Source organism: Neophocaena asiaeorientalis, unplaced genomic scaffold (assembly GCF_003031525.2).
Source record: "Neophocaena asiaeorientalis asiaeorientalis breed wild unplaced genomic scaffold, Neophocaena_asiaeorientalis_V1.1 scaffold721, whole genome shotgun sequence".
NCBI classification, from domain to species: Eukaryota; Metazoa; Chordata; class Mammalia; order Artiodactyla; family Phocoenidae; genus Neophocaena; species Neophocaena asiaeorientalis.
The window spans coordinates 509,502-524,717 of NW_020175365.1; the positions used below are offsets into that span (position 1 = coordinate 509,502).

The 15,216-nt window shown below is 35.9% G+C and overlaps 1 protein-coding gene across 1 annotated transcript in view; it reads left to right on the top strand.

The window, feature by feature from the left end:
* The window catches only part of TLK1 (tousled like kinase 1), a 137,282-nt gene that overhangs the window by 27,718 nt on the left and 94,348 nt on the right, over positions 1-15,216 (top strand). Inside the window, exon 2 of the mRNA XM_024765710.1 lies at positions 6,683-6,801. Within this exon, the coding sequence (XP_024621478.1) occupies positions 6,683-6,801 (119 nt within the window). The remainder of the gene's footprint in view (positions 1-6,682; positions 6,802-15,216) is intronic.

Below are 15,216 nucleotides of genomic sequence, written 5' to 3' on the forward strand. Positions count from 1 at the left end.
CAAAAAATTAGAATATTTGGTTTTAAATAGGAGATCAGACAGTGGAATAAATGATGAAATGCAATGTAGTCAACAAAAATAATAAGTATATCCACTAAGTATACAAAATACTGTATATGAACATAGATATGTTCTATTTATTAACCATGTTAGAGTGGATGTTTAAAGACGAGTCACAGGTAATTCTGGAGTGTTAAACAGTGTAAACTTGTTGAATTCTTTTAGTTTCCTATACTTTCAAGTGCATTTTAAAAACTAATGAAAAGGAATGATTTAAATGGAATATTTTATCTTGTTGAAATAATTTCTAACTTTATTATGGTATTTCTGTTTTTACTCTCTGCCTTGTCAGGCATAATGTGAAAAGTATTAACTGAAGAAAGACTTTACTGTTCTGTATAAATCAGCTTATCATATGTAATATGAAAAGTAACAGTTAAAACCTGGAATGAATTAAAATATTTTCAGAGTAAAGGAAGTTTTAAATCTAAAAAAAATGAAGTAATGGCTGAGTAGCAGTTGAATCTAATATTAGAAAGGTCTTATTGAACAAACTCATTTCTTTTTGGTAACTGGTATTCTGGTTTTAACCTTTTGAAAACATGCTTTCTAGATATTTTTATTTTGTTTTGACTCTCTGCTAAGGAAGATGAAGACTTAAGGTACTTTAAAAATGAAATAATGAAAAATTGATTCATTGTCATAAAAAAGGTGCTATAACTATAAAGTAATGTTGACCAACCAGAGCTGCTAATATGTCCAAATACATGTGTCCTTTTTTAGGCTGACCACCTTGGGAGGCCATACTTGTATAATAATTAACATTTATTGAGTGAGTTTGTGAGTGTGTGTGTGAAAGAGAAGGAGAGAGAGAGGGAAAAAAAAGTTATTAGAAGGGGCCATGACAGACTGCTCTAATGGGTCAAATTGTGGTTTTATTTATGTTGTTTTCCTGAAATTGTTCTTCTTAAAATAGGATGTGATTGATCTCTAATTTGAGTAGTGACATCTCTTGTTATATGTTTTATGTGAAGTTTTGGGTTTACAATAGATTTGGGGGAGCAGTGCAGTAGACAGGTGGTTGTATTTTGAGATGGGGTATTCTTTAAGGATGGTATGGTCTTTATAGTGTCTTTTATAATTTTTTTTTTAACATAGAATGGCTTTTGGGCAGGTCACTGCCATTTCTTTTTTTTTTTTATATTTGGTGTTAAGGTAAGGGTTCAACTTAACATTTTTGCATGTGGATATCCAGTTTTTCAAATACCATTTGTTGAAAAACCTTTTTTCCACATAGAATGGTCTTGGTGTTCTTATTTCTGGGCTCTCTATTTTATCCCATTGGTTTATAGGTCTGTCTTTATACTAGACCATATATATATGTTTTGAATTTTGACAAAGCCACCAAGGCTATTTATTGGTGGATGCAGAATTTTGCTGTCTTTGTTTTTCAATGAATGGTGGTTAATAAAACAGGAAAACCACATGGCAAAAAATCCTCATACCATATGCAAATATTAATTTAGGATAAATCATGGACCTAAGCAAAAAAACATAAAACTTACAAAGATTACTATGGGTTTTTTTTTTAGTTATTTCTGAGATATACATTTTAAAGTAATAACTAGAATTATGATTTATAACATTATACCAGAACATATAAGAGTTTTAGAAATTTCATGTAATGTCTGAAACTTATATTAACATATTTCCATACAAATAACCCAAAGAAAGTTTAGTATTGTTTTTGTGTTTGTTTTATACTGCAGGTTCTTATTAGTCATCAATTTTATACACACCAGTGTATACATGTCAATCCCAATCGCCCAGTTCGGCACACCACCATCCCCATCCCACTGCGGTTTTCCCCCCTTGGTGTCCATACGTTTGTTCTCTACATCTGTGTCTCAACTTCTACCCTGCAAACCAGTTCATCTGTACTACTTTTCTAGGTTCCACATACATGCGTTAATATACGATATTTGTTTCTCTCTTTCTGACTTACTTCACTCTGTATGACAGTCTCTAGATCCATCCACGTCTCAACAAATGGCCCAATTTCATCCCTTTTTATGGCTGAGTAATATTCCATTGTGTATATGTACCACATCTTCTTTATCCATTTGTCTGTCGATGGGCATTTAGGTTGCTTCCCTGACCTGGCTATTGGGAATAGTGCTACAGTGAACACTGGGGTGCATGTGTCTTTTTGGATTATGGTTTTCTCTGGGTATATGCCCAGTAGTGGGATTGCTAGATCATATGGTAATTCTACTTTTCGTTTTTTTTTTTTCTTGTATGCGGGCCTCTCACACAGAGGACATGCTTTTAATTTTTCACCATTGAGAATGATGTTTGCTGTGGGTTTGTCATATATGCCCTTTAGTATGTTGAGGTATGTTCTCTCTGTACCCACTTCCTGGAGAGTTTTTATCATAAATGGGTGTTGAATTTTGTCAAAAGCTTTTTCTGCGTCTGTTGAGATGATCATATGGTTTTTCTTCTTCAGTTTGTTAATATGGTATATCACATTGATTGATTTGCGTATATTGAAGAATCCTGGCATCCCTGGGATAAATCCCACTTGATCATGGTGTATGATCCTTTTAATGTGTTGTTGGATTCTTTTTGCTAGTATTTTGTTGAGGATTTTTGCATCTATATTCATCAGGGATATTGGTCTGTAGTTTTCTTTTTTTTGTAGTATGTTTGTCTGGCTTTGGTATCAGGGTGATGGTGGCCTCATAGCATGAGTTTGGGAGTGTTCCTTCCTCTGCAACTTTTGGGAAGAGTTTGAGAAGGATGGGTGTTAGCTCATCTCTAAATGTTTGATAGAATTCACCTGTGAAGCTGTCTGGGTCCTGGACTTCTGTTTGTTGGAAGATTTCTTTTTGTTTTTTTTTTTGCGGTACACGGGCCTCTCATTGTTGTGGCCTTTCCCGTTATGGAGCACAGGCTCTGGACGTGCAGGGTCAGCTGCCATGGCTCACAGGCCTAGCCGCTCCACAGCATGTGGGATCTTCCCGGACTGGGGCACGAACCCGTGTCCCCTGCATCGGGAGGCGGACTGTCAACCACTGCACCACCAGGGAAGCCCTGTTGGAAGATTTTTAATCACACTTTCAATTTCATTACTTTTGATTGGTCTGTTCATATTTTGTGTTTCTTCCTGGTTCAGTCTTGGAAGGTTATACTGTTCTAAGAATTTGTCCATTTCTTCCAGGTTGTCCAATGGAGCATTTAATCCATTCATATTTAAGGTAATTATCGATCTGTATGTTCCTATGACCATTTTCTTTATTGTTTTGGGTTCGTGTTTTTTTTGGTTTCTTTTTTTACGATATGCGGGCCTCTCACTGTTGTGGCCTCTCCCATGTTGTTGAGTTTAATGTTGACCCAGAGGTCTCTTAGGCTGTCTTCATTTCTTTTCATTCTTTTTTCTTTAGTCTATTCTGCAGCAGTGAATTCCACCATACTGTCTTCCAGGTCACTTATCCATTCTTCTGCCTCAGTTATTCTGATATTGATTCCTTCTAGTGTAGTTTTCATTTCAGTTATTGTAATGTTTATCTCTGTTTGCTTGTTCTTTAATTCTTCTAGGTCTTTGTTAAACATTTCTTGCACCTCCTTGATCTTTGCCTCCATTCTTTTTCCAAGGTTGTGGATCATCTTCGCTATCGTTATTCTGAATTCGTTTTCTGGAGGGTTGCCTGTCTCCACTTCATTTAGTTGTTTTTCTGGGGTTTTATCTTGTTCCTTCATCTGGTACATAGCCCTCTGTCTTTTCATCTTTTCTATCTTTTTGTGAATGTGGTTTTTGTTCCACAGGCTGTAGGATTGTAGTTCTTCTTCTGTTGTCTGCCCTCTGGTGGATGAGGCTATCTAAGAGGCTTGATGGGAGGGACTGGTGGTGGGTAGAGCTGGCTGTTGCTCTGGTTGGCAGAGCTCAGTAAAACTTTAATCCGCTTGACTGCTGATGGGTGGGGCTGGGTTCCCTCCCTGTTGGTTGTTTGGCCTGAGGCAACCCAACACTGGAGGCTACCTGGGCTCTTTGGTGGGGCTAATGACAGTCTGTGGGAGGGCTCACGCCAACGAGTAATTCCGAGAACTTCTGCTGCCAGTGTCCTTGTCCCCACGGTGAAACAGAGCCATCCGCCCACCTCTGCAGGAGACCCTCCAACACCGGCAGGTAGGTCTGGTTCAGTCTCCCCAGGGATCACTGCTCTTTCCCCTGGGTCCTGATATGCACACTACTTTGTGTGTGTCCCCCAAGAGTGGAGTCTCTGTTTCCCCCAGTCCTGTTGAAGTCCTGCAATCAATTCTCACTAGCCTTCAAAGTCTGATTCTCTAGGAATTCCTCCTCCCATTGCCAGACCCCCAGGTTGGGAAGCCTGACATGGCGCTCAGAACCTTCGCTCCAGGAGGTGGACTTCTGTGGTATAAGTGTTCTCCAGTTTGTGAGTCACCCACCCAGCAGCTATGGGATTTGATTTTACTGTGATTGCGCCCCTCCTACCATCTCATTGTGGCTTCTCTTTTGTCTTTGGATGTGGGGTATCTTTTTCGGTGAGTTCCAGTGTCTTCCTGTCGATGATTGTCCAGCAGCCAGTTGTGATTCTGGTGTTCTCGCAGAGCACGTCCTTCTACTCTGCCATCTTGGTTAAATCCACTATGTTTTTTACTTTGGGACATGCAAAGTTTTCTTGGAAAAAATAGATAAATAATAACTGTGAATAGAAAAATTAGACAATTTTCACTTCACCAAAATTAGACACTTCTGCTTGTTAAACATTAGGAAGAAAATGGAAAAAAAAAAATCAGAGCCTTGGAGCAAATGCTCTTCTTATCTATCTATCTATCATCTGACAATGATTGTTTCTGATGTAATAGCAGAATCAGAAAAAAATTGGAAGTCCTGGTGATACTTGAAAGTACATTGTCAGGAGTATACTTATAATAGTAACCAGATTTCAGGGACCTAAGGAGGATAGGGCTATAAATCACTAGTTCAAGGAAAGGATTACATGATAATATTAACAGCATGAAATTCAAGCAAAAGTTTTTTTGTTTTTGTTTTTTCCTTTTTAAAGACATATAAACAAGGCAGAAGGAGGCAGGGAGGGACAAGATGCAAGAGAGAGGGGGGGTTACATGCAAATGCAAGACTCCTTGAATATCAAGAAGGAATGGGATCAAAAGCAAGAACGGAAGGCTTTAGTTTTTTGAAGGTAGCTACCTTTTTGTCTAAGATGGAAGAATGAGGAATGGCCAGGGAAGATATATGCAGGTACAGGAATGCTAATAAACATGGAAGGATGGCCATTATCCATGTAGTCCTCTATCCAGATGAAGATGGAAGGTAATGAAGGGAACTTAAAAGGGTAAGATCTGTAGGAATAGCTCTTAACCTTTAGGAGAGGAATGTCAGGGTACATGGAAGTGGTCTAGTGTAATTTATAAATGCTCCCCATGTGATTCTGAATTCTGATAATATCATCCCTACTCCCTTTGAGAACCAATTATTTATGTCAGTTCTAAGGTTTTATCAGTAGAGAATTAGCAGACATGGATAAAATAATTTTTAAGAGTTTAATTGAACTTTAACTAGAATTTGTGGTGCTTTAGTTTGCATAGTAGCGGTTACGGGAGGGCACTCATTTTTCCCCCTTAATCTTCAGGGTTATTGTTTAATAATAGATGTTACCTCAGTTATCTGCTTGATATATGTGTGTGTTTTCTGTCTGTCTGATAGAAACTGAAAACTATCAACTGTACAAAAAATTTTGGGGATGTGACAGTAATAAGAATCTTCCCAGTTTAAAATTAGTTAGATAAAGTATATATAAGCAAAATAAGTAATACCACTTAGTGCCAAAATTCTGTATCAGCTTAGAATAGGGAGATTGCATTATGAGAAGTGGTATTTTTTTTTTTTTTTTTTTTTTTTTTGAAAGGGGGGTTTTTACGTCCCCCTGCTTTAAAGTCCTACCTGTTTTTGTGGGGGGGTTTTTTTTTTTTTTTTTTTTTTTTTTGAGAAGTGGTATTTTTCAGGCTATGGACCTGGGTCCATTAATGGCTCATGAAATCAGTTTAATAGCTCACAATCAGTGTTTTTCCTTTTTAATGGACTAGAATAGACTAGAAAATATTGGAGTGTACTGCATACTATAAGAAGTATTTGTGGAACTTTTAATATATGTATGTATGTGTGTACTGATTTGGGTGAAAATATATGTCTTAATGTAGATTGCAGTCAAAAGTATTGGAGGGGCTTCCCTGGTGGTGCAGTGGTTGAGAGTCCGCCTGCCGATGCAGGGGACATGGGTTTGTGCCCCGGTCCGGGAGGATCCCACATGCCACGGAGCGGCTGGGCCCGAGAGCCATGGCCGCTGGGCCTGCGCGTCCGGAGCCTGTGCTCCGCAACGGGAGAGGCCACAACAGTGAGAGGCCCGCGTACCGCAAAAAAAAAAAAGTATTGGAAATCCACCATCACCATAGATTATTTTGATAAATAAGTGTGGACATTATAAAAACCTTTAAGTCCTTACTTTCATTTGTTTTTAGAATTCACTAAGTTTATATTTACATCTGAACTAATTACATACACATATTTTGTGATGTGTGTATATAAATACATATATATGTATGTGCATGTACTTTTTTTTTTTTTTTATCTTAATAGGTGCAATGGATGAGCTTCATAGTCTGGATCCAAGAAGGCAAGAATTATTGGAAGCTAGATTTACAGGAGTTGCAAGTGGGAGCACTGGGAGCACGGGCAGTTGCAGTGTTGGAGCTAAAGTGAGTAAAATTGTAATCTTTATTTGACATTTTTTCCTTGTATTAAATGATATAAAATATATTTTGTAAAGGATCCCTACATACATACTTAACAGCAGATTATACTTACTATGATTTTTATAATGTGTAGAAAAAAATCCAGTGTTTTTATACCTGATTTCTAGTATAGCATAATATATTTTGGGGCATTATGTTATAATATAGCATAATAGGTTATAGGTTTCAGGGGTAAAAAGGAGCTTGGTAGATTGTACTGCCTTTCTCCTATTTACATAATTTTTACCTCGCCTGTCCTTTGTTTTTGCTTCTTCCTTGCCTCATCACCCATGTTTCTATTGTGTGTTCCTATCTGTACACTAATCCACTGCTGCTCACTGCTGCATAAAATTAATAGTGTATCTGTTGGGCCTTCCAGTGTTGGGCCTTCAGGTTGTCTCCAACTCCCCACTACCTCACACTGCAGTGAATTTCTTGTAATTGTTCCCTTATGGAACTTTGTGAGCATTTGTTTAGAATATATTCCCAAGAGCAGAATTGATAAGGCGTAGGGTATGTATAGATTTAAATTGAATAAACAGCGCAAGATTGCTATTCAGAACAGTTGTATAAAACTAATAAAACTAACCTGCACTCTTAGGAGATTAGTTTTATACAACTGTTTCTATATCTCCATATCTCAGAAACACTTGGCATCATCCAGATTCCTCATTTTTGATAGTCTAGTTGGTGCAAAATAATGTATCTTTGTCTTACTTGTACCACCAATTATTTTGAGCATTTCTTCAATGCTTGTTAGCTTTTTGGGAGTCTTATAAATTGTTCCAGTTCTTTGCCTATTTTTCTGTCAGAATTACTTTCTTTTTCAAACTGATTTTCCCATGTTCCTTGTATATTCTACATATTTATTCCATGTTGATTACATTCAGTGCAAATAACTTTTGCCATTTTGTCGTGTCTGTTAACTTTGTTCATGGTATCCATCATTGTACAGAAGTATTTAATTTTGTTGTATTCAGAGTCACCAATTTTTTTGCTTTATGGTCTGTACCTAAGAAAAACAGTCGTCACCATTAACCATCTGGGTCAAATAGACCTTTTTGCTATGTTTATATTTTGTTTTACTAATTTACAACAATAAGAATAAAACTATAATGAAAAACAACTTTATTAGAAATTTTAATTTGAATTTAAACATACTGAAAAATCACTTTGTATCAAGTAAATCTTGGTGCACAAACATCATAAAAGATGAAGGATATTGTTATGTGTCCTTTGAGCATAATGAAATGGTCCAAGTTCTTGTTGCAGAATATTGTATGGTGAAGTCCTTCAGTTGAACGACTTAACTGATGAGAATACCATGTTTCCCTTTTTTTTTCCCCTTAGAAATATATTGTCCAATTCATTGATTCTTGAATTTGAGAAAATTCATCTAGGATACTGTCATTTGAAGACTCAGATTTCATTTATATAGTCAGTGTCACCATCGTCAGTTTTAGGTGCTGTTATCTCTTTGTATTTATTTTCTGATTTGTCTAATAATTATAAATCGTTTTCTGTCATTTTCTTCTCTTGATTATCTTAAGTGGAAAATGAAAATTTCTTAATTCTCAGCTGGAGTCAATGAAAGCTAAAATCAGACTCAAAAGATGGTTTCTTAGTCATTTATACATTTTTGAAAGATGATGGTGGTACTTTGGGCAAGGCAAGAAGACAACTAAAAGATCATAATTTATTTGACTATTGCATCGTTCTTTTAGGTCATTAAATCTGTGTTGTTTTTCTATTTCTACTATAATAAATTATCACTAAGTTGCTCAAAACAGTACAGGTTTATTATCTTATGGTTCTGTAGCATCAGAAGTCTGACACCGCTCTCATTGGGCTAAAATCAAGGTGTCTGCAAGGCTGCATTCCTTTCTGGGGGCGCTAGGGAAGAATCTTTTTTGCCTTGCCTTTTCCAGCTTTGAGAGGCTGCCTGCATTCCTTGGGTGGTGGTTTCCTTCCTGCATCTTCAAAGGCAGCAATGTTGTATCTCTCTTACGGTTCTTTGGCAGTCACATGTTTTGGATCATAGCCTATTTTAAGTACTCATGTGATTAGATTGGGCCCACCCCAATTTGGATAACCTGGTATAATTCCCCCAACTCAAATTTCTTATCCTTAATCACATCTGCAAGTCCCTTTTGCCATGTAAAATAACATTCACAGATTCTGCTGTTTAGGGCATGGACATCACCGGGAGGCCAATATTTTGCCTATCATACCATCATTCTTCCATTTTCTTTTTATTTTAGTGGTTTTTCTTTGTATTAGCATAGTTGGGAATAATTGATGAACAGTGATAAGTAATGATGAGTTCCTAGGATGGTGTAATAACAAAATATACAAAAAGTAAGATCAGTAAGATCCCATAATGTATTGTAGATTGATGAAAGGCCAGTGGACATCTGGTAATTAATTGCAAGCTAGAATGTGTTTTATTCTATTAAAAATAAATCTTAGTTTTATTCTATGGATTATCTCTAAGAAAGAATAAAAGTCCTGAAATATTAATTATTATAAACAGAATTACTTGAAAAAGAAGCTAAAAAACTAAAATTGGGTCCAGTGGACTCTGATGGTAATCTAAAAGTTAAATACTTCTTCCCCACCCCTGAGGCACAAAGATATTCTACAGCTCCTTTTATTAATTGTACAGTTTTACTTTTATATTTACTCTTTAGTCCGAGGCCTTATCTTTTACATAGTATTGATAGAGATCGAGTTTTATTTTTCTCCATGTAGTAAACCAGTTTTCTCCACAATGCTTCTTACATTATCCATATTTTCCCACTGACTTGTACTGGCACCTGTATCATATATTAAGTTGCCATGTGTATATACCAATCTGTGTCTGAGATTTCTCTAATGTTCTGGTGGTCTCTCTGTGTTCTTGTGCCAGTATCACATAAAAAAGAATACAGTTGTATTTTGGTATGTCTTCTTTATATGGTAGAGCAAGTCTCTCCTTTAATCTTCTTTTGTAAGGTTGACCTAATTATTTATGGATCTTTATTCCCTCATATAAAATTTGAGCATCTCTTTATTTACTTGTTAGCATTTGGGGATTATTCTTCTATAATAACTTATTTGTATCTTTTTCCTTAAAAGATTCAAATGGAATTTTTATTCTGAATGCATTGAATTTATAGATTAATTTTGGGAGTACTGAAATCTGTAAGATTAGGTTGTCCCATCCAAGTACATGAAATGTCTTTCCATTTGTTCAGTTCTCTCTGTAGAGGTCTTAAGAATTCTTGGCTAGTTTTTATGAATCTGGGGGGCTTATTCCTGGATACTTTAAAGTTTTTGTGGCTGAAGTATTTTCTATTATATTTTCTAGTTGGCTATTGCTGGCCTAGAGTTTTTTAAAATTTTTATAGGCTGGTCTTGTATGTAGCAGTCTTGCTTTTTGTCTCTTATTGGTTGTACTACTCTGTTGATTCTCTAGGTTTCTCTAAGACAAATAGTTATCTTCCCCCCATTTTTTTTTTTTATATTGGTCATGAGCTTCAGTACTATGTCTTGTTGAGAAGGAATCATCTAAAGTTTCAACATTAAGTGTTGTGTTTGTTACAGGTTTTGTGTATATAACTATGACCAAATTACAGAAGAACTTTTCTGTTACTGGTTAGTTAAGAAGTTTCTGTTTGTTTTAAAAATAATAAGTATAACAAATTTTAAAAAAAGTTGAAGTTTGCATTGCTGTGATAAACCCTACTTGGTTATGATACACTATTTTATTTATTTATTCATTTTTGGCTGTGTTGGGTCTTCGTTGCTGCACATGGGCTTTTCTCTAGTTGTGGCGAGCAGGGGCTAATCTTCATTGCAGCGTGCGGGCTTTTCACTGTGGTGGCTTCTCTTGTTGTGGAGCATGGGCTCCAGGCGTGCAGGCTTCAGTAGTTGTGGCATGTGGGCTCAGTAGTTGTGGCTCGTGGGCTCTAGAGCACAGGCTCAGTAGTTGTGGTGCATGGACTTAGTTGCTCTGCGGCATGTGGGATCTTCCTGGACCAGGGCTTGAACCCACGTCCCCTGCATTGGCAGGCAGATTCTTAACCACTGTGCCACCAGGGAAGTCCCTGATAACACTATTTTAAAAAATACTTTATTAGGGTACTTCCCTGGTGGTCCAGTGGTAGAGAATCTGCCTTCCAGCGTAGGGGACGCAGGTTTGATCTCTGGTCGGGGAACTAAGATCCCACATGCTGTGGGACAAATATGTCTGCGCACCACAACTACTGAGCTCACGCGCCTCAATGAGAGAGCCTGCATGCCACAAACTACAGAGCCCATGCGCTCTGGAGCATGCACGCCACAACTAGAGAGAGAAAACCCTCACGCCACAACTAGAGAGAAGCCCATGCACTGCAACAATGTCCCGACGCAGCCAAAATAATAAAGATAAATAAATACTAAAAAATACTTCTGGATTTAATACATGATTAACTATTTTAGTTAGGATTTTTACATATATGCTTATAAGAGAAATAGATGCACAGACCTGAAGAGTAATAATTTAGTGAGTTTTGACAAATGTGTACACTCGTAGTAATCCATGTTCCTTTTAAGGTACAGAACATTTTCATCACTCTACCTTGTCTGTTTTATAAAACAGTGTCACACTAGCTAGCCCCATAAAATGAACTGCTGCTTCTTTCACTATTTTCAGTTTTTTCAACATCCTGTATGTGGTACAAAATGTTCATGGGAAGATGAGTAGACATTTACCTGTAAAACTGTCTTGGCCTGGGGTTTTTTGCAAGGAAGGTCTTTCACTACCATTTAAATTTCTTTAATATTACTTAGTTTATTAATCTATTTCAATTAAGCTTTTCAAACCTATTAGTGTATGGTTATAACACTTTAAAAAATCTCCTTTGTTATTTCATTTCTGTTTATTCTTTCAGTTCTCCTTTTCTGTTCATTCTTGCCAGAGCTCTGACTAATCAAAGAAACAGATATTGGTTTTAATCTATTTCACTTTTTTCCTCCATTGATTTCTATCATCATAATTTACTTGTTACTTTGGATTTGCTTCGTGGCTGTTCTTCCAGCTATTGAGTTGAATGAATCAGATTATTTATTTATTTATATAAAGACAGAATTAACATACGATAAAATGTATAGATTTTAAGTGTTTGGTTATGAGAGCCCCCCCATGGTTTTTATTAAGTTATGTATAATTTACTTAAGGTAAAATTCACCCCTTTTTATCATATAGTTCTGCTATAAGTTTTGTGAATGTATACAATTGTGTAACTCCCACCACAATTAAGATATAAAATAGTTCCCAAAATACTCCCCAGTGTCCTTTTGCACTCTACCCCTTTAGGTTGCCTCTGGCAACCACTGATCTGTTTTCTGTTTTTATAGTTTTGCCTTTGCAAGCATGTCATATAAATGGGGTAAGTATTGTAAATATGTAGCCTTTTGAGTCTGACTTTTTATAAGTTAGCTTAATGCATTTCTTTGAGATTCATTCATGTTGTTGTAATGTTACCAATAGTTACTTTTTATTATTTAATAGTATCCTATTGTATAAAATATACAATTTTTAAAAAAATTTTTACTGAAATATAGTTGACTTACAATGTTGTATTTCAGATGTACAGCAGATTCAGTTATACATACATATATATATATAATATATTCTTTTTTAGATTCTTTTCTATTATATGTTGTTATAAGATATTGAGTACAGTTTCCTGTGCTATACAGTAGGTCCTTGTTGATTATCTATTTTTTATATAGTAGTGTGTAAAAGTATACCACAGTTCTTTTTAATCCATTTCTTCTAGATAAGGAACATTTAGGTTACTTTCAATATTTTAAGAATTACAGATAAAGCTACTATAAACATTTGTATATTCCTTCCTCTTAGATTATTAGTTATTTTGAGCTATTCTTTTGTTACAGACTTAAAATTTATTGCATTACATTTTCAAAATATAGTTCATATGGCATCAATCCTGAAATGTGCCCTGTTTTATAAACATTTCATATCTAATAGCTCCTAATTGTATTTAACTGTGATTATTGATGTATAAATTTCAGCTTTATGCATTTCAGCTTGTAGTTTATCAGTTTTTGCTTGATGTATTTTGAGGCTATATTTTTACATGCATATATCTTCTTTTCATTTCATGACTATATAATTTTTTTAAATACTTGTTTTTTTCAAATTTTAAGAATACTATCCTCAACTTTCTTTTGGTTCATGTTAGGTATATGTTTTTCTATTCTTTAATTTTTATTGTTTTAAAGTGTTTTTCTTGTAGACAATATGTCAACTTTTTTGATGGAATATGAGCATTTTTATCTCTTAAATGGTGGGTTTAGTCCATTATACTTAAAATTATTTTTATTTTCTGACTTGGTTCTGCCATCTATTGGCTGATATCTTCTAATCGTACTTGACTTTTATTCCCTTCTACTCGTTGCTTTCCATTGGACAAATGGAGTTTTTCCTGATGTTTTAAAGTTACATATTCTAGTTTTGGTTTTATGATGACACTCTGTACCCATTTTTTTATTTCTGTTCTCTCAAACTGATATTTATGCATTCCTGCAGGGTCTCCCCTCCTATCCCCGGTTTTTGTTTGTTTTGTTTTGTTTTGTTTTTTTGTGGTACGCGGGCCTCTCACTGTTGTGGCCTCTCCCGTTGCGGAGCACAGGCTCCGGACGCACAGGCTCAGCGGCCATGGCTCACGGGCCCAGCCGCTCCGCAGCATGTGGGATCTTCCCAGACCGGAGCATGAACCCGTGTCCCCTGCATCGGCAGGCGGACTCTCAACCACTGCGCCACCAGGGAAGCCCTTTTGTTTGTTTTTTAAACAACATTTTACTTTGAAAAAAATACTGTACCTTTAGAAAAATTGGAAATATTTTACAAAGAATACTAGTATACTCTATCTAGATTTAAGAAAGATAAATATTTTTGCCAATTTTATGCTTATGTATACATACACATCTCTACTATCTCTCACTGTGGTCTCTGTGCTGAATGTGAACAGACCTTTTCAAAGAGCCCTGCTTCATTTTAGTGGGGAATGGTACTTAGGAACCAAGCTAGGTATGCTTATTGTTATGTGGCAGTCTCTTAGAAGAATGTTACCTAATGTAGAAGGAATATAGAATCAGAAAATCAACACAGTATTTCCTAGTATAATTATTGATTAAGGTAAGGATCATCAATGGATGCTAAAACCATTTAGTAAAATGTTTTGGAGAACAGTGTTTTACAGGGTCTCAAAGTTTCACTCTATAGATTAGTTATTAATTATAAAAGAGAAAATATGCCTTTAAAAAGGAGAGATTTGTTGGTTACCACCATAATAGGTAAGGTCAAGCTTTGCATTGGCAGTGTCACAGAGAGCCTGACATTATATGTATCCTGAGGGTGATGCAATAGGAAGAACACTCATCACCTGTAGTTTTCATGCTGGAAATGTTTGATTTAAATTTAATCATGAGGAAATACTCCTGGGACATCCTGCTGGCCTGGACTCTTTAAAAGTATTCAGTGCCATGAAGAACAAAGGGAAGCAGAGGGACTGTTCTAGGTTGGATGAGACGAAAGAGACTTAGTAGCCAAATGCAATGTGTGAATCCGTGGGTTCTAATTTGCTCCTGGATTGGGAGAAAAACAGTTTTAAATGACATTTTTGAGACAACAGGGGAAATTTGAGTATGGACTGTATGTTGGATGATGATCTTGAATTAATGTTGGTTTTACTGTTCTTTGGGGGGTAAGCTTATATTTTAAAAATATTCATTTAAATTTAAAAACAAGTGTAGGCCCGTGCGCAGCACCAATGACCCAACACAGCCATAAATAAATAAATAACGGTAAAGCTTACAGAATGTAATGTAGTGGTGAGCAATGACTCTTACAGTGTTTTTATTTAAATTGATGGTGATAATGTGCCTGTGAAATGCAGTATTAATAGGGGCAGATTTTAATAATAGTGACACCGGGAGTTTGTAATGTGGATATAAAAGCATTTGAAGGATCATATTTCTGATAGTGATCATGCTCTGGGAGAAGAGGAACAGCGAAGAAAGGTAAGAAAATCATCTAGGACTACAGAATAATTCATTAATTTGTCTATAGAGAATAGGGTTATATGTTTGCTAAAAGTAGGAACGTAATAAGCACAAGCAACAGAGATACTGTACATAGAACTTTTACTGTGATAGGGTATAGGAGGAGGAACAAAAAGAAATTTAGTCTAATAAAAGTGAGGAAGAGAGAAAGAGCGAACAAAAATATTCTATTTTTACCTGCGATTATATAATATGGAAGAAATAAAGCCAAGTATATATTATGATAATAAATGAGAATCCATCTTTAGGCTGTTGACAGGAAAC